The 19058-nt window shown below is 43.1% G+C and overlaps 1 protein-coding gene across 1 annotated transcript in view; it reads right to left on the bottom strand.

The window, feature by feature from the left end:
* IQGAP1 (IQ motif containing GTPase activating protein 1) overlaps positions 1–19058 on the bottom strand; it is a 158098-nt gene that overhangs the window by 17054 nt on the left and 121986 nt on the right. The window contains exons 16-23 of the mRNA XM_077263612.1: positions 10899–10989; positions 10108–10275; positions 9729–9871; positions 8988–9158; positions 7587–7670; positions 7406–7477; positions 7251–7320; positions 72–280 (exon numbers count right to left, since the gene is read on the bottom strand). Of these exons, the coding sequence (XP_077119727.1) occupies positions 72–280; positions 7251–7320; positions 7406–7477; positions 7587–7670; positions 8988–9158; positions 9729–9871; positions 10108–10275; positions 10899–10989 (1008 nt within the window). The remainder of the gene's footprint in view (positions 1–71; positions 281–7250; positions 7321–7405; positions 7478–7586; positions 7671–8987; positions 9159–9728; positions 9872–10107; positions 10276–10898; positions 10990–19058) is intronic.

Genomic DNA, 19058 nt, shown 5'->3' with positions numbered 1-19058 from the left:
CATGCATTACTGAGAGATGTAAGTAATGCCATCAAGAAGCCCGGGCAGATGGCCTGACTGCAATAACATACCTGCAGTGTAATTTTGTTTTTAACAAGAAGTCCAATCTTGATATCCATAAGATTGAGATCATTCTCCAGCTGCTGGTTTGATCTGAGAAGAGTCACTACTTCTTCTCTCAGTTTCATAACTTCCAACTCTTCCTGGAAATCCTGATCGCTTTGGTCCAAAAGATGAACAAACTTGCGCACCACGGCCATTGGTGGATCTTCTGCATTAACTGGAAGCAAGAAAGACAAAAGTATATAATTTCTATTATTAACACCTTAACATCAATCCAAGAAGACATTTTTAGGAGACTGTAACCCTATGGCTGCCCATTCATATGGCAGCTCCATACTCATGCATGCTCAGCCAAGTGTCCATCAGAGTGGACTATCGCTGAAGAGCAGTGGCACTTGCTTTGGTGGATTGCAACAGTCCATGGATTTTTAGTATATATGTGCCCGAAAATTTCCAGTGGTTATAGTACCTTATCTCCATGCAGACTTAATTTTCATAAGGATCTGTGATGTCATTAGAGATCAAAAAAATAAAGTCTCCGAGAGCAAAAAAGACATCAGTGGGGGCGTGGCTATGGAGTGAAAGGAGAAGGACGCATGCTGAGAGAGCTCCTAAAATCCTGCAAATATCCTGCACATGGGACCCCCTTCTAAATACGCAATTTGCTCCTGCTGGGACCACCTGGAAGCCTGGGAGCTGCTGGCCCTTGGAGAAGACTGCAGCGGTGGCTGGGGAGATCCAGTGAGGAGAGAAACGCTGCAGAGCGTCGAGCTCCGCGTGTAGCGGCGGCCATCTTTCAGGAGGACGCTTCACTGGCAGACAGTGCGGCGCTTACTGTGACTGTGGTTGGAGCCCCCCTCCTGAGCTCCGGAAGGTACCGGACGCCTGCGGGAGGATTCTGTGAGACCCGGGTCCGACCGAGAAGAGGAGAGACCTGTATAGGCGGCGGCGGTGGTGGTTGTGGGCAGCGGCCATTGCTAAAGCGCCCGCTCCTGCGGTAGGAGACGCGATGCGACCCACCATCATTGCAGTGTGGCTGGGAGGTGAGCACATGCCTTATACATATTAAGGGGAAAACGCGGTGAGTGCCCTGGAAAATTGGGCCCCACGTCCCCCTATTGTTACAGCTCAGCCGGCTGCACATCAGATTGGAGATCTCTTAGGCCCCCCTCTCTGCTGCTGCTGCTGAAGAAGTCTCCCTGTAACGGTGATCACCATTATACCTCCAGCCTATACCTCCTGACTATACATAAGTGCACCTTCTGATTATAGTGGTGCCCAATTGTGCTATACGTTATATATAATAACTCTGGTGTGGCTGCACGACATCTTTGACAGACCAGACCTAGATTAGCTTGCTGTGCCAAATAACTCTGACCTTGCCAATCATGCAGCGTAATAAGGGCTCGGGGGCAGCTGATAAATTAAAGGAATTAGCTAGAGTCGATCCTTCTGATAACACACGCAACCTCAGAAACAACTCCTCTCAAGTGCAACGTAAAAATCGCCCCTCTGAGGGTGCTGAGGGAGGCGAACAGGATGAACTGACGCTCAAACAAGCGTCTGACCAACTGATGCAAGCTATTTCTTTAACCAGAACATCACTCACTGAAAAAATAGAGGATGTATATACTGAGGTGGGGCGCCTCCGTCAGGATATGCAGACTATGAAGGGACGCATTGTAGAGGTGGAAACGAGGGTGTCCCATGTAGAAGATACCATTACACCTATGGAGGCTAAGTTGACCAAAGTAGCTGGCTCTATAAACGCCTGGAAACAAAAGGCGGATGACCTAGAGAACAGGCTGCGCCGGAATAATATCCGTATTATCGGTCTACCAGAACATTCAGAGGGTCAACAACCTGAAGCATTTCTGGAGGGATGGCTTAAATCTTCTCTGGGAGATGAATTTTCTCCAACGTTCGCTGTGGAAAGAGCCCACCGAGTACCCACAAAACCCCTCCCCCCTGGGGCCCCAACTAGACCTTTTCTGGCACGGATCCTTAATTGCAAGGACAGAGATACCATCTTGCGACTGGCACGGCAAAAAAGCCCCATTAAATTCAACAATGCTGTGATCTCGATCTTTCCGGATTTTTCCGTGGAACTTCAAAAGCAAAGGGCCAGGTTCATGGAGATCAAGAAGCAACTCAGAGACAGGAACATCATCTATTCAATGATCTATCCAGCCCGACTTCGGGTTGTTTACAAAGGTTCTTCTGTGTTCTTTACGGATCCAGCGGAAGCGACCGAATGGCTACGATCCCATGGAGGGTCTTGCACAAAGGAACCCTAAATGCACCTAACTTGGCAAATTCTTCTGATTTCTAAATTTGGAGCTCTCTGGAAATGTCCAGAGTACCAACTATACCGGACGCTGAATCCAGCGAGGGTATCCTCTTACTTCTTTGATAATGGGAGCACAGGACGTTGCTCCTATACTGTTTGGTTCTTGTTTAATTTTTTCTTTTTTATTGAGTTTCTCTGTTATTTAAGGAAAAACTGCCACCGACAATGCTCTTGCTTTCTAAATGCTACCTTTGACCTTTGCTTGAGTAATAGTATATATCATATTTGGATGAGCAAACATGGGATCTGACATAATATGTATGACATGGAATGTACGAGGTATTAAGTCCCCCCGAAAGAAAATTAAGGTTTTCTCGCAGATCAGGCACCACCACCCCCATATAATAGCCCTGGTAGAGACGCACTTGACCAGAGATACGGCCCGGTGTGTGCAGAAGCCGTGGGTGCAATGGTATATCCACGCTTTCCATACCAGTTACTCGAGAGGAGTCTCATTGTTAATACATAGAGATGTTAGATGGGAAGCTAAGGAGGCCCGTAGAGACTCTGAGGGTCGGTTTGTTTTTGTACACGCGCTAATTAATTCTAGTGAATATGTTATTTTATGCATCTACCCCCCCCCCCCCCCCCCCGGCTAATATGATGGCAATGAGCTTTGCTCTAAACTACCCAGACGCACAAGTCATTTGTATGGGAGATTTCAATCTAGTAATGGATAATGGCCTTGATAGATTGAGACTAGATGATGGGAGACCTGGGGAGCCCCCCCTCTTCAGCCCCGACCCAGCTGGCATCGTTCATGGAGGGTAGTGGATGGCTGGACCTATGGCGGATGCGTCACCCTGGAGTGAAGGGATATATCTGTCACTCGTCTACTAAACAGTCTCTGTCCCGCATAGATTATATATTTGGTTCCAGCGGGTTGGCAACGTGGGTGGATAGTGTGGAACATGGTAATAGAGGGATATCGGACCATAGTCCGATTATACTTAAACTTAAATATGGGCAATTAAAGAGTGGCATGATCTGGAAACTAAACCCCTTTTGGCTGAAACTAATGGATAATAACGACAGAACAGAGGACCAATTGAATTGCTTTATTTCATCTCACCCAGAGCCCCAGGATATTAATTTATTTTGGGACACCCTCAAAGCATACCTGAGAGGATGCCTGTCCTCCACAATTTCATATATAAAGAGAGTAACATCGAGAGAAGATGATGGGGTGGAGCAGAGACTGAAAGATGCGGAGGCCGCATATATATCTAACCAAACTAGCGGTAACAGAATTGAGTGGTTGACCTCACAGAGACTGTATACTCAGCATATAGACACCAAATCTAAGCGTAAGCTGTTCTTTGCACGTCAGTCATATTTTGAACTGGGGAATCAAACCGGTAAATTTCTAGCCTATCTGGTGCGCCAACATAATACATCTAAGGCTACGTTCACATTTGCGTTGTGCGCCGCAGCGTCGGCGCCGCAACGCACAACGCAAACAAAAACGCAGCAAAACGCATGCACAACGCTGCGTTTTGCGCCGCATGCGTCCTTTTTTTAATTGATTTTGGACGCAGCAAAAATGCAACTTGCTGCGTCCTCTGCGCCCGGACACGGGCGCCGCAGGGACGCATGCGGCGCAAAACGCAAGTGCGACGCATGTCCATGCGCCCCCATGTTAAATATAGGGGCGCATGACGCATGCGGCGACGCTGCGGCGCCGACCGCAAATGTGAACGTAGCCTAATACCATATTACAGATTCGCGCACCAAGTGGCCTATTGGTATCCACAACGGAGGAGATACTTCACTGCTTTTACGACTACTATGAGTCATTATATAGCTCCAAGAGTGGTCTGGGTATTTCGCAATGTCTGGATTATTTATCAGATGTAGTATTCCACACTTTAAATTCCACTCAGCGGGACTTTATGGATGCCAAATTCACACTAGAGGAGGTAGAATATGCAATAATGGACATGTCCTCTGGGAAAGCTCCTGGGCCAGACGGGTTTCCCGTTGAGCTATATAAGAGATATCGGGGTATGCTAGCACCACTCCTATTGAAAGTATTTCAGGGTATATGGGAGGGAGGATGTATGCCCGAAACTTTCTATGAGGCGAACATTGTCATACTTAAAAAGGAGGGAAAGGATCTTCTGGAATGTGGCTCCTATCGGCCCATATCGCTAGTCAATGTCGATTATAAAATTTTCACTAAAATCCTGGCCATTAGACTGAATTCCATCATACTAGACCTTATCCACCCAGATCAGACTAATTTCATGCCTGGCAAAAATACCTCTATTAACATTAGACGGGTTCAATCCATAATTCAATATAGTTCTTTGGTGTCAGATAATAAATGGGCATTAGCATCCTTAGATGCGGCCAAGGCCTTCGATTCTCTCGAATGACCCTTCCTGTTAGCATGCTTACAGAGATATGGCTTTGGAGATAGGTTTATAAAGTGGATCACTGTATTATATAAAAATCCTAAGGCGCACATAATTATAAATAATTCCATCTCTAAACCCCTCTCATTGTTTAGGGGAACCCGTCAGGGGTGCCCTCTCTCGCCGGCTCTTTTTGCTCTTGCAATAGAGGCACTGGCAATACGTATGAGATCCTCCTCTGGTATCAGGGGCATAGATATAGCGGGCCGGGTGGACACCATCGGCCTATATGCCGATGATATGGTGGTATTCATGGATAAGACAGAGGAAACATTGCCAAAGGTGATTACTATTATAGATGTCTTTAGCAAATACTCTGGCTTGTATATAAACTAGGACAAATCTGCTTTGATGCCTCTCTCTTGTGCCCCAGTGCCGAATCTTGAAACCCTGTCCTTGCTACCTGTTGTATCCAATTTCAAATACTTGGGCATTTATATGTCCCAAAATAGCAACTTTGATTTACAACTTAATGCGTATCCACTATTAGAATTAGTCAAATCTAAGTTTGCATCCTGGAGCAAACTCCCACTATCTGTTGCAGGCCGTATTAACCTAATTAAAATGATTCTACTTCCTAAACTTAGTTATTGCCTTCAACATAGCGCGGTGCCGATACCTAAGTCCCTCTTTACTAGTTTGAACTCCCAAATTACTTCCTTTATATGGGGGAAATCTAGGCCTAAACTTAGATTATCTGTTTTGCAGAGACCTAAACAGGGGGGTGGAGCGGCACTGCCGGATTTTTTTCTATATTACCTGGCCGGACAGGCTAGGGCACTGGGCGCGTGGATGCCTGGTGGTTGTCTCCCTGAACATCATCTGCTTCATTCTGCTCGGGTGGAGTGTCCATTGAGCTTTTTAGAATCGGAAAAGATGGCCACCCCCCATCCACTGCCCATGCTTCGACTGGCAAGATTGGTTTGGAGACAAATAAAAAGGTTGTGGGATATACAGACATTATAGCGGAAATGCCCCTTTGGAAAAACAATTACTTTCCGGCGCTGCTAAACCACCCATCCACTGATTTCTGGGTGATGCATGGTGTTACCTCGGTAGGGGATTTATATGACCAGGGGACCTTTATGTCATTTGAACAGTTGCAGACTAAATATGATATTCCGAGATCCCAATTTTTTCGGTTCTTACAATTGAGATCAGCATTCCAGTCATATATGAGAGGGGTAGCTACAGGCCGCACAATCTCGTCATTGCCTCTGATAGGAATTCTCAAATCCCAGGGACCCCAGGGCCTCATCTCTTCTTTATATACTTATATGCTGTCAACGGGAGCGGGATTAGCCATAGGACTCATCAGGGGGAGGTGGGAGAGACTCATCCCTGGCACACAAGACGAAGAATGGGAGGAAATCTTAGAGTCCCCACTAAAGGTATCCCCATCGATTAATAATAGAATGACACAACTATATATAATATACCAGTCATATCTGACTCCCATACGGCTTTTTAAGATGGGTCGACTCCACTCCTCGGAGTGTCTGCGCTGTCATTCACCAGATGCGGATTTTGTCCACATGATGTGGAGCTGTCCTATCATTCTTCAATATTGGAAAGAGGTTACACCATTACTTTCATCTATAGTATCACCTTCCGTTCCCCTTGAACCGTTAATCTGTTTATTTGGAGTGTGGGATGAGGAGACCTGGGGTCATCATGCTGCAATTTTCTTGCGGGAGGCACTTTTTATGGCAAGGAAGGTGGTGGCAATGCGGTGGATGGGGGGGTCGTGCCCCTCCCTCAGAGCCTGGATTGAGTTAGTAAATTCGGTTATCCCGTATGAGCGTACTTTATATCAAAATAGGGGATGCCCGGGTAAATTTGAGAAAATTTGGAGCGACTGGAACTCCTCTCATCTCACTCTTTAAATTTATAGTTGGTTATGTTGATGCAAAGTGTCAAATTTCTCTAGATGTTACGCAAGAGAGGATGCGAGATTGTTGTTCGGTGGCAGAAAAGTAGTTAGTAAGATTTAGTTGTAGTTCAATGACTGTAAATTCTTATGACTCCACGTTAGATTGTATTGTTCAAATGGAGTACAAGATATGTCAAATGCACATTATGATATTCAGTCATGCGTACAGTGTACATATCCCATATTGAATGTAACACTAATGAATATTGATATGTATATTGTATGTTTCACTTTATGGTTAATAAACGAATTTAAAAAAAAAAAAAGACATCAGTCATCCTCACAAGAACAAACATTATAAGCTGAAATGACTATTCCTATTTTCTTAGAGTACATAAAAGCCAGAACCTTCCTAGAATACTTCTAGACCTTTAGTTAGGTGTATGGTCAACATAAATAAAAGGGTTTATGACCTGATAACTCAGAAAGGCAATATTGTGTCTGAGCTCACGGAAGAGTCATTCACAGGTTAGAAAACGGAACCTACTCAAAGTCTTGTAGTCATCTCGGGCTTTGTTGGCACGGATAAAAGCTTGGATTTTTACTATATCATTAATCTGTGGACAAGAAATACAGAGGTATTAGTTGCGATCCCAGTAAAAGCAGGTGCTATAGTCAGGACATGTAGGTCAATGTACTCACGTGGTCATTGAAGTACTTCAGTCTGTCTCTATAGCGTTTCCTGGCTTGATACATTCGAGCGTATGACTGAATCTAGAATAATATACAATGATGAATTAGTCTTTATGACATATAACAATGTCCGAAGTCACTCGATCATTTATTCACCATTATTCCGACTAATCAACTAGCAGCGCAGTACCTTCACTACTTCATCACTGTGATCGTTCAGATACCGCATACGGTCCCTGAATGCTTTCCGCTGCTTCTGACCTCTGTAGTGGGACTATCAAGAAAAAGATAGGGGTCAACCGTTATCATTGTCATTTCAGATTCTTTTACTGTATACATATGCAACCACCAACCTCAAATTCTGGACAAGATAGAGGGACGTGAACACAATTTATAATGACACCAACAAATGCATTTTTTTTTAAATATCTATGCACTACTTCTAATATGTTTGTGGTGTATAGATAAAGCCTATCACAGTATAATGTATATATAGTATAATCAATGATTTCCTGGAGTAACAGTATTCATTACACATAAGAAACCATAACGGGAACCTGTCATCTGATTGATGCTGCCCCATCCACAGGTATCATGAATCGGAGCATGGCCATTTTTTTGCAGCCAGGTATGTTTATTCTGAAATGCTGCTGTATTTAAGGTAAGGACAGAGAAAAGATGGCCAGGACTATGTGTATAGGATGACAAGACCATTGTAGGTCCCGGCAACTTCTCCTTATCAGGCCTCATCTGGAATACTGTGTCCTGTTCTGGGCAGCACATTTTAAAAAAAGACAATGAAAAACTGGAGCAAGTTCAGAGAAGAGCTACCAGGATGGAAAGCGGACTGCAAAGTATGTCCTACAAGGAACAGTAAGAGGATCTGGGAATGTTTAGATTGCAAAACAGAAGTCTAAGGCCTCTTTCACACTTCATTCTTTTTGTTTCCGTCAAAATCCGTCATTTTGTGAAAAAAAAGGATCCAGCAAGTGTTGCTGCTGGACCTGTTTTTTTCTCATAGACTTGTATTAGCGACGGATTGTGACAGATGGCGTTTGACGGATCCGTCGTAAATTCTGTGTCCATCGCCCGGAGACAACGGATAAAGTAAAAGTTTCTTGCGTACGTCGAAAAATTGGCCAGCGACCAATCCTGCGCTGTCTGTCGTTGGCTATAATGGAAGCATATAGATGCAGGATCCGTCGCTGTCCGTCAAAAGACAGAATCCAGCTACGGATCGCTCTCTCTCCTTTTAAAAAGGTTTTCTCTTAAATGTTGCAGCATTTCAGAGTAAAACGTACATGGCTGCAACAACACAGCCAGATTTTGATTCATGACGCCTGTGGTTCAGGCAGTATGAAGTGGATGACAGATTCCTTTTACATGCGGCTTTAGATGACGGCGTCATACTCCTTTCAGTTGTGAACAAGGGATTGCTTCATGTTCCTGAGCCCCATAAAGATTTTGAAAATAACAGGAAACCCGCTCAAGGCTGAATAAAGACTAAACCATTACCTGCCGTAATATACTATTACAAGACACTTCATGTTATTTAGGACATACAGTATATTAAATATACTATGGAACCAACCTGAATGCAGGTCACTGCAGGAGCCTGTTCTTTTAAAAACTTCATTCTAGAGTTAAATTTCTTGCGCATCAGGTAGCCTCGACAGCGAGCTTGCAGTTTGGTGATGAAGCTTTCGTTAGCCAGCCATAACTGTTCCCGGTTGTAAGCAGCCGAAACACCAGAAATAGTGCTCTGTTAGAGTAAACCACACAAAATAATACTTATGACAACAAATCATGAGGTAAAACCATGAGGTAAAACAAACTCCTAACCACAAATACAGGAATATCGATAAGTTCAACCTACATCATCCCTTCTTATACTCCTTGAGCAGAGTTAGGGATGGATTAGTATAGACAAGGACATAGACATCACCTCTCCACTGACATCAGAGGTAGTGTGACAACTTTGTGACCATTATGGTGGATTAACAGCTCATCATTTTACAGATGTCTCAGAGAGATTTAGACCAGCGTTTTTAAGTTATTTAAAGAGTTATTCCCCAAATAGAGGCTAAGTTACTGATCACTGGGCATCCACCCGCTGGAACCCACAGCTATCTCGAGAGCAATGCACAGGTCTGCACACCACCATTAATAATCAGAATCAGGCCTAAGTAAGGCATTAGTGAACATGACAGGATGCTGCTACCCATCCGATTACTGCAGCCTCTCGTGTGCTGCCTGCAGGTAGCGCCTTCCCGGACTAACGAGCACCTTGTTATTGGGAAGTGTTGTCACGCACATCGCTCTAACCATTTACCTGAAGGTCTTCCTTTGACAGCTGAGTGTTGTTCTGCACAAATCCTGGGGGCTCTTCCCAGCTCCCTTCATTACTATTCAGGTTAAAGTAATAATGATAACCGCCCTTCACCCAGTGCTGCACCCATTCACTGCCATTGTCCCCTACAAGACAGAAACGTTTTACATGAGGAATGACTTTAATTACTCCGCTCAGATACATCAATGTAATAATGCCTGCCATGTTCTCCAACAGATTAATGCTCACTAATAACACCCAGAATAGGAGAACAATACCTTATATATATAACATGCTAAAACCATGCGTAATGATTTCACGTAATAATGAAACCTGCAGGGCACTTGTGGTATCCGAGACAGATTTCTGTGTTGCATCTTACCTGCCGATGCTTTATGATCCTTCAGGTCTGCCAGTTCCGTCTGATAAGTATGCGCACACTCGGCAGTCACCCCATAAAGTCCAACATCGGGGGATCGGAGGGCATGGAGGGTTTGGGCACTGTCACCCTTCTCTACTGCCTCATTAATAGCTAGGACACCCTGAGAGACTGGGGGACAAAGAGAAAATCACTAGTTCCATTAAAAGCTTTCAGCAATATAAAAACAATTGGCAAATACTCGTGTGTGTATATAATATAGTGTGTGTGTGTATGTATATAATATATATACAGTATATACATAGAATTTATATATCGCGTTATGTATATACATACACACATATATACACACAGAACATTAATATATATCCATATATACAAAATGAACAATGAGGCAGCACTCCAATACTTGTTCAAAGTACAAAAAAGGACTTTAAATAGCCCTAGTGGCGTGACAACGTTTCGGATACTCTGAGCCTTTCTCTTCACTTCTAAATGACAATATTCATGAAGAATGACAGGTTGTTTTTGTCCCTACAAAGCAATAGAGCCTACAGAAATGCACAGTTCGCTTCTGTTCACACCAGCAGCACGGATTCCATGTAGATCAGACAAATCCCACATTAACCCATCGTGGCTCCCTGAGAGTAATGACTGGGCTGCACACTGCTCTATTCTGGTCGGCTAAATACCGGCCAATGGAGGCTTTCACAGCGCGCCGCTTTGGGGCTCTTCACAGTCATGTATAAAGTGTGATGAGGTTAGAAAACAGCGACAGCTGCACAGATACATACATCTTTGGGCATCTTCGGTTTCTTTATTAGAGCGGAATATTCCATCCTGAATCTCATCCAGCCAAAGAACTGCAGATTCATCCCTCGTTTCCTGAGAAGAGAAACATTTTAATAAAATTTATCATTTTTACAAGATTTTTGTTATACATTTCTTCATTTATCGGAGGAGACTGGGCATAAATAAGGTGTTCAGTGGTTGTCAACCAGCAGAGGGCACTGTTACCCACCATGTGTAGATCAAAGGCACAATTTACAAGCGATTCCATACACTGTACAGAAAGATATAGGATGGGTTATATACATATATATATATATATACACACACCGGATGCTTCATATGTTCTAAGTCAGTAAGTATTTTACAAGAATCAACAACTGACACCTCATGCACAGGACACAGTCCCATCTTCTAAAGCTTTTGTTTTTGCAGATGATCACATAAGACATTACTGACTAAAGCCACCCCTCCCCCATTGTCTTCAGATATTACAGATTTCTTTTATGTAGTTGGTTTTATGGATACACACAAGACGCAGTGTTCATTAGTGTAACTTCGTGTAAACCAATGAAAAAAATATTATTTATGCACTATAATTCCATCCCCACAATACAGATCATTGTAGCAGATATGTTATAAGCATATTAACCATGAGGGGCTATAGGGGGCGATGAGGAAGCAGTCACACCCAGGACATTGGCTATAAGAGAATTTGAAGGGTTTTCCGTGTAGTTTATCCATGAGCCCACCACCGCTCCTCTGCTTCCTGTTTGTCGGGGACGGTGCACCCCTGAAAAATGGCAGTTATCATGACTCTGCAGCAAGGAAGACGCACAGGGGGACTTGGGCCAGTGATATGGCCGGCTTCAGGGTATGTGCACACATCAGGATTTCTTCAGGAATTTTAGCGTTTTTTTTTGCGGATTTCCCCGATAAAAACGCTATAATTCTGCACCAAAAATGCTTACATTATGCATCCTATCTTTTAGAATGCATTCCACATTTTTTGTGCAGATGTTGCGTTTTTTGCGTTTTCCGCAAAAAAAAAACCTGCAATCCGCAAAAAGAATGAACTTGTTCATTCTTTTTGCGGATTTTTTGCGGATTTCCCATGATTTTGGAGTGTCAGGAGAAAAACGCAAAAAAAAAAACGTGAATTTTCCGCAAAAAAAAACCGCGCAACAAACGCATGCGGATTTCTGGCAGAAATTTCCGGATTTTTGTCAGGAAAATTTCTGCAAGAAATCCTGATGTGTGCACATACCCTCAAAGCAGCGCTGGCAGCCTCTAGACCAGTGTGCCCAACTCCAGTCCTCAAGAGCCACCAACAGGTCATGTTTTCAGGATTTCCTTAGTATTGCATTGGTGATGGAATTATTGCCCGTGTAGGTGATGGAATTATTACCTGTGCAATACTAAGTAAAGCCTGAAACCTGACCTGTTGGTGGCTCTGGAGGACTGGAGTTGGGGAGCACTGCTCTGAGCATAGGGTCTGACTGCAGGGCATGCCCCTTATTTAGCTAAACCTAGGTAATGAGCCACTCTGATCCTGAAGGGTGGCCAGTAATGTAGGGAAAATTAAAAATCCCTCCATTACTGAGAACGGAGATGATCTTTGCGGTTTGATTTTACAACCATTTTGAAATTGTACCCCCCTAAGAACTTAAAACAACCCCTGGTACATAAAGGATACCAGTATGATGAATACCAAATGGTAGATGGGGAATGTAGTCATATGTAGTCATAGATTTTGCATTTGGACCCAGGAACTTGCATTTCACCTAATTACAGCATTTCTGAGTAATGTAATAAAAAAAGAGCAGAGAATCTCTGAACAGAGATTGTACTGACACAGCTGGGCAAGGCATGGTCTGACATCGCAATGTTGGGAAATGCAGGATCTGGCACATAGCAGTACTGGGCAAGGCATGGTCTGGTTATAGAAAATACTGAACGAGAGACAGTATATAGATATATATATATACAGCTCTGGCAAAAATGAAGAGATCACTATAAAATGTTAAGTTTGTCTGATTTTTCTCTTTCTAGGTATATTTTTGAGTAAAATGTAAATTGTTATTTTATTCTATAAACTTCTGACATGTCTCTGAATTTCCAAGCAATAAATGTTGTATTTTTTTCTGACAAAGAAAAATGGTTAAAATAAAAAAACCAAAAACAAAACAGTGGTTTCAGACCTCAAATAATGCAAAGAAAACAAGTTCATGATCATTTAGAAACAACAATACTAATGTTTTAACTCCGGAAGAGTTCAGAAATCAATATTTTGTGGAATAACCATGGTTTTTAATCACAGCTTTCATGTGTCTTGGCATGCTTTCCACCAGTCTTTCACGCTGCTTCTGGAGCAAAAATGTAAGCAGTTCTTCTTTGTTTGATGGCTTGTGACTATCCATCATCCTCTAGATTACATTCCAGAGGTATTCAGTGGGGTTCAGGTCTGGAGATTGGGCTGCCCAGGACAGGGTTTTGATGTGGTGGTCTCTTAATTTTTGCCAGAGCTGTATATTATGTTTATGGTTTCAAGGTATATGTATTTATGGTATGTAACTATATACTAAATCCATATAAAAGGGACCAAGAATGAAAGAATTGGACAGTTGATACTACAATGGCAGAAAAAAAACCTGAAAAAATTGAACCAAAAAGTCCAGGTAATTCCGATAATGTAAGTAAATTCAGCCTTTACTGATAACCAGGTGATAAAGGGATTTACAAAAAGAGACAAAAATATAATCAATACAGAAAGGGGACACACAATCAGGAAAAATAAAACATGTATAACTAGTGGGATCTCATTATTAATGCATACAGAAATGGATCATGCCAAGCTATTTATTATATCACATCCTATATGCAAAATGATGCCAAATAGATAATAAAGTGCCACTGCATAATAATGAGATCCCACTAGTAATACATGCGTCTTATTTTTTCTGATTGTGTGTCCCCTTTCTGCATTGATTTTATTTTTTTGTCTTTTTTTTTTTTTTTTTTAAATCCCGTTATCACCTGGTCATCAATAAAGATCAAATTACTAATTTGGCATATATCAGTATCAGGTAAATCATGGCCTGGTTATAGTAGTATTGTGTAAGGTATAGCATGGCACATAGCAATATTGGGTAAGGCACATAGCAGTATTGGGTAAGTTATAGTCTGATTACAGCAGTATTGGGTAAGGTATAATTTGGCATATATCAGTATCAGGTAGGGTATGGCCTGGTTATAGTTGTATTGGGCAAGGCCTGGCCTGGTTATAGTCGTATTGGGCAAGGCATGGCCTGGTTATAGTTGTATTGGGCAAGGCATGGCCTGGTTATAGTCACATTGGGCAAGGCATGGCCTGGTTATAGTTGTATTGGGCAAGGCATGGCCTGGTTATAGTCGCATTGGGCAAGGCATGGCCTGGTTATAGCCGCATTGGGCAAGGCATGGCCTGGTTATAGCAGTATTGGGTAACATATGGCCTGGCACATAGCAGTATTGGGTAAGGTATAATTTGGCACATAGCAGAGCTCAGGAAAGAGCCGATATTGAAGCTATGAGACGTTCTTGTCTGGCACATGTGTATTAGACCCACTAGATGTAGAATAATTCCCATACAGTTTCCCAAGGACTGAGGAGCGGGTGATGCTTTTTGAAATGTGGTTATAACATTACAGGCTGGCCTTTGTGGTGTAATATTTACCAGAAATGGTCATCATTCTGAATTTTAAGGAAATAAAAATAAAACTATTGTGACAGGAAACTAGCCTATTGTACCATGTAAGCTGCACTGGCATGAAAATATCCCCCCTATAGAAACAAGGAGGTTCAGTTTCAATAAGGAGATGTGCCCGGCGAGTAAATCATTGAGGACGGCTGCCAGTAATTACTTAGTCAAAGTCCTTTTTGTTCCAAGAGACCACACAGGTTTTCAGTGTAAAACACGACCAAACACTAGTCCGGCTTTGTGTATACGCTGACTGGAAATATACAGCCATAAATCTCGCCAAGGCTCGCAGGAGGAAGCCAGATGGCAGTTCTCACAAATCATAAACTGTACACAAGGGCTGTTGTATCGCACACTTCTGGGGTCACACAATGAAGGGGTCAATGAAACACGTCAAGAGAAGTGTAAACCGATCAGTAAATGTCTACTGTCCTGGGAAAAACAAGGCGAGCGGGTGATTAGTGACACGACGTCCTAAACATCGGGCCTGTACAAGAATAAGGCTAGTGTCACACATCCGCGTCTATTTAACTCGGTATAAAACAGAGCGTTTTTCTCGTGTCATCCATAATGCTCCAGTTTTGCATTTATGTTGTAGCTCTTTCTTTCTCATCCAGTTTTAAAAACTGAAGCTGTAGACTCAATTTTCATTTATCCATTGATTATTACAGGGGTTGTCCACACTACTCAGACAACCTCTTCTCAATCCCTATGTTTCCCCCAGTAAAACAATAACACCTGCACTCAGCTCAGGCATCCTTCCAGCTGTGTCTGCACTGGCTCTCCCAGGGATTGTATGACATTGTTATGTCATGTGAGCCCCGTGAGCGCCATTGCCAACACTGCTGGAAGGACGCCAGCACCGCAGGTAAGTGTAGCTGTTCGTTTACTCAGGGGGAATTTCGGGATTGAGGAGAGGTTTTCTGAGTAGTGGACAACTCTTAACAATGGATCAGTGAAAATCAGAGACTGGCGAAAAAGTATGCCTTCCATATTTCATATGTGCTCACCTAATCTTCCTAGACTTTAAATGGCCAAGTCTAATGCACAAAACTTACTGAGTCTCATGAATCACATGACATGCACATCAGTTTTTAAAATGGAGGTGCATGGCTCAATGAAACTCTGGGTCCATATTATGTCTATTTAAAAAAGATTGGCACACGGACGTGTACAACAAATCTGTGGATGTAGCCTTAGGATTATTAGTCGTCCTAATAAGAGGGTTGTCCTCTTTGTGCACAATTAATTTTGTCATACAGGTTTTCCAAAAAATAAGGAGATGACATTCAGTCACACTGCTGGGACCCGCAGAGATCAGCAATGACTTGCGATATAACCAAGAAATAATCACTTTATTCTCTGTCACTGCCACTGTAGGAGAAACTACACTGAAATCACCGGGCTGTGTGAGTATGGAGGTGCTGGGTTCTCCAGAGCTCTTTGTAGACCCCCAGGTAATGGATGGCATCCTCTACTATCTATCAGCCACAGTCTAGGAGCCAATGTCTCCTTTACACCCACCGCTATTAAATACATCTTTATAACCCCTACTACCTATGAGGAGCTCCTATTACCATGACTTATACTAAACCTGAGCTTCACTTACACCAATCACTATTATCTACGTCACTCTCGCACCAACTATTACCTCTGCCACGCTGATACCAACCATTACTACATATCCCATAACTATTATTTCTGCTCATCTAATGCCAACCACTAGGGTTGAGTGAAACGGATCATTCATTTTCAAAAGTCGCCGACTTTTGGCAAAGTCGGGTTTCGTGAAACCCGACCCGACTCCAGTGTGGGATCGGCCACGTGGTCGGCAATCTTGGCGCCAAAGTCGCGTTTTGTATGACGTCTTCCCCGCCATTTTTTCAGCCAATTAAGGAGTGTGGGCAGCGTGATGACATAGGTTCCGGCCTGGTTTCTGCGGCGTCATAGAGCCATATTACCGTTTGGGCTGCAGTGATTTCCGCAGTCAAACACAACATATGCTTTGCACGGAGGAGAGAGAGAGAGCGAGAGAGCGAGAGAGAGAGAGAGAGAGATATTAAGTAAATGTAAAAAATAATCCACATTGACTTGCATTGGGTTTTGTGTTCCGGTCCGGAACCCGACTTTACAGTAGAATCGGCCGATTTCACGCGATCCGACTTTCGAGAAGGTCGGGTTTCACAAAACCCAACTCGATCCTAAAAAAGCAAAAGTCGCTCAACCCTACCAACCACTATTACCACCAGCTCTGCCAAAGCCCAGGGTAAATGCTCACACAAGTGCAAGATCCATTACATTTCTATTGAATTCAATCCGCCCCATAGATGCAGGTTTACCCCGAGGCTCCAGAATCTGACATTGGTTGGAATAATCTGACTTTACATGAGCGGGACCCATTCACTGGGAAACGTCTGAGATGTAAGATTTGTGTTCTCAAGTACTGACCATCACCCTTCAGAATAAAGGACACCACCTTCATACCAACCACTATTACTTATGATGCCTTTCTTATACAAGCCATCCTTACCTATGCCAATAACAGTTTGACTGACAGCTATCTCTCCTGACTGCCCCATACACATGTATGTTCCGGCAGCCGCTCATCTCTTGTGGAAACAAAAGGATCAGGCATGTAGATTCACACGGCTCGATCCTTCTATCCCTCAGCATTATCTGTCAGAGGAGAGTCAGGAGGCCCCATATACATTAGATGGCCAGCTGATCTCACAGATCTCGGTATTCGTTAAAAAGGATTTTCTGTGGTCTATACAAATTTCTGTTATCACTATGTGTCTACAGATTGTCAAATAATGGCAGTGCGCCATGCTAACACTATCAGGAGTCCCCTGTATTCCCAGTGCAAGTGCTGACTACATTCTTATCCGCTTTGCTCAAAGTTCTATTGAGAGAAGCAGATGAGAATCTAGTCAGCACATGACCAGAAGGATGCACATTTCACATTTACTGTAACATGACAGCCCATTCCCACAGGGAAATCTCGACAGTGTGAGCATTGCACACTCACAATTTGTCAATCTGCATTCTTTAGTGTGTATAGGGGCCTTATGCCCACCACTATTACCTATGCCTATCTTACTTATATAGATACCACTCTTGAACGGTTTTCACAATGTTTTCTTCTCATTGCTGATATGATTTAAAGCCAGTGTCCTTTTATTATACTCACCCCTGATTCTGTTTTCCACCATGTAATGCATGGTATCCAGCTTTATGTATCCTTCTAACCAGCACAGAACGGGCAGCCTGCTTATGCCAGGTGAATAAGACTGTCATTTACATTACTGGGTTGAGAACATTTAGATTTCTTTGCATACGGCCAGTAACTGTAATGCTAAAAGTAACAATACAGGAGATATATATATATATATATATATATATAATGCAGAAAAGGCACAGCAAACTGTAACGTCACAGCCCGGCCTCACTATTTCCAGTGCTGCTTCAGTAGAGCGGTGAGAGACCGTGACGTGTGTATCTGGGGAAGAAACTGCAGAGGAGGGAGAGGGAATATGTAATACACCAAGAAAGAGACAGAACGCCACCAGCTCTGCCAAAGCCCAGGGTAAATGCTCACACAAGTGCAAGATCCATTACATTTCTATTGAATTCAATCCGCCCCATAGATGCAGGTTTACCCCGAGGCTCCAGAATCTGACATTGGTTGGAATAATCTGACTTTACATGAGCGGGACCCATTCACTGGGAAACGTCTGAGATGTAAGATTTGTGTTCTCAAGTACTGACCATCACCCTTCAGAATAAAAGAATATACCAAATGGTACAGCTCAAGAACACCACTGCCTGTTATACCTGGAGTCCTAGAACTTGGAATCATTTTTTAGATGTTTTTCTTCATACCATAGACATTTATGGAGTATGAAATAGATAAGCCACTAAAGGGATATTCCAATCTGAATAACTTATTACCCATCTACAAGAAATATGATAATTGTTAGATCAGAGTGGGGGGCCACTTCTAGGACCCCACCAATTGTTATAAGTCCCTGGTTTTCTTCTTGTTCTTCTCGGCTCACACGATTGTGCCCAGGCGGAGCTGAATGGTTGGGAAGGGCACATGCATCAGTGATATAGATAGGTGTATGGCACTGGAGAAAACAGCCGCGAGCAACGCAGGATCCAGAATTCTTTGTATCATTAGAGCCACAATCTGTATGTGAACAGCAGGGGGCGTACATGTTCCTCCATTCAGAAATCCCTGACCATGTTATTGCGGCCAGTGAGGAACTAGGGCAGAATGGGAAATGAACACCCATCCCACAATTACTGCTTATTCACCGAATAGTGGATAACTTGTTTTGAATAGAACACCCCCCTGCGTGTAGACCACCAACATATTGAACCTTTGCCTTTTGTGAATAGAGGGTCCCCAGATCTAGTTTTG

Source organism: Ranitomeya variabilis, chromosome 5, assembly GCF_051348905.1.
Source record: "Ranitomeya variabilis isolate aRanVar5 chromosome 5, aRanVar5.hap1, whole genome shotgun sequence".
NCBI classification, from domain to species: Eukaryota; Metazoa; Chordata; class Amphibia; order Anura; family Dendrobatidae; genus Ranitomeya; species Ranitomeya variabilis.
Note: the sequence above shows the minus strand (reverse complement) of the source record. Positions and strands in the feature narration are given on the sequence as shown.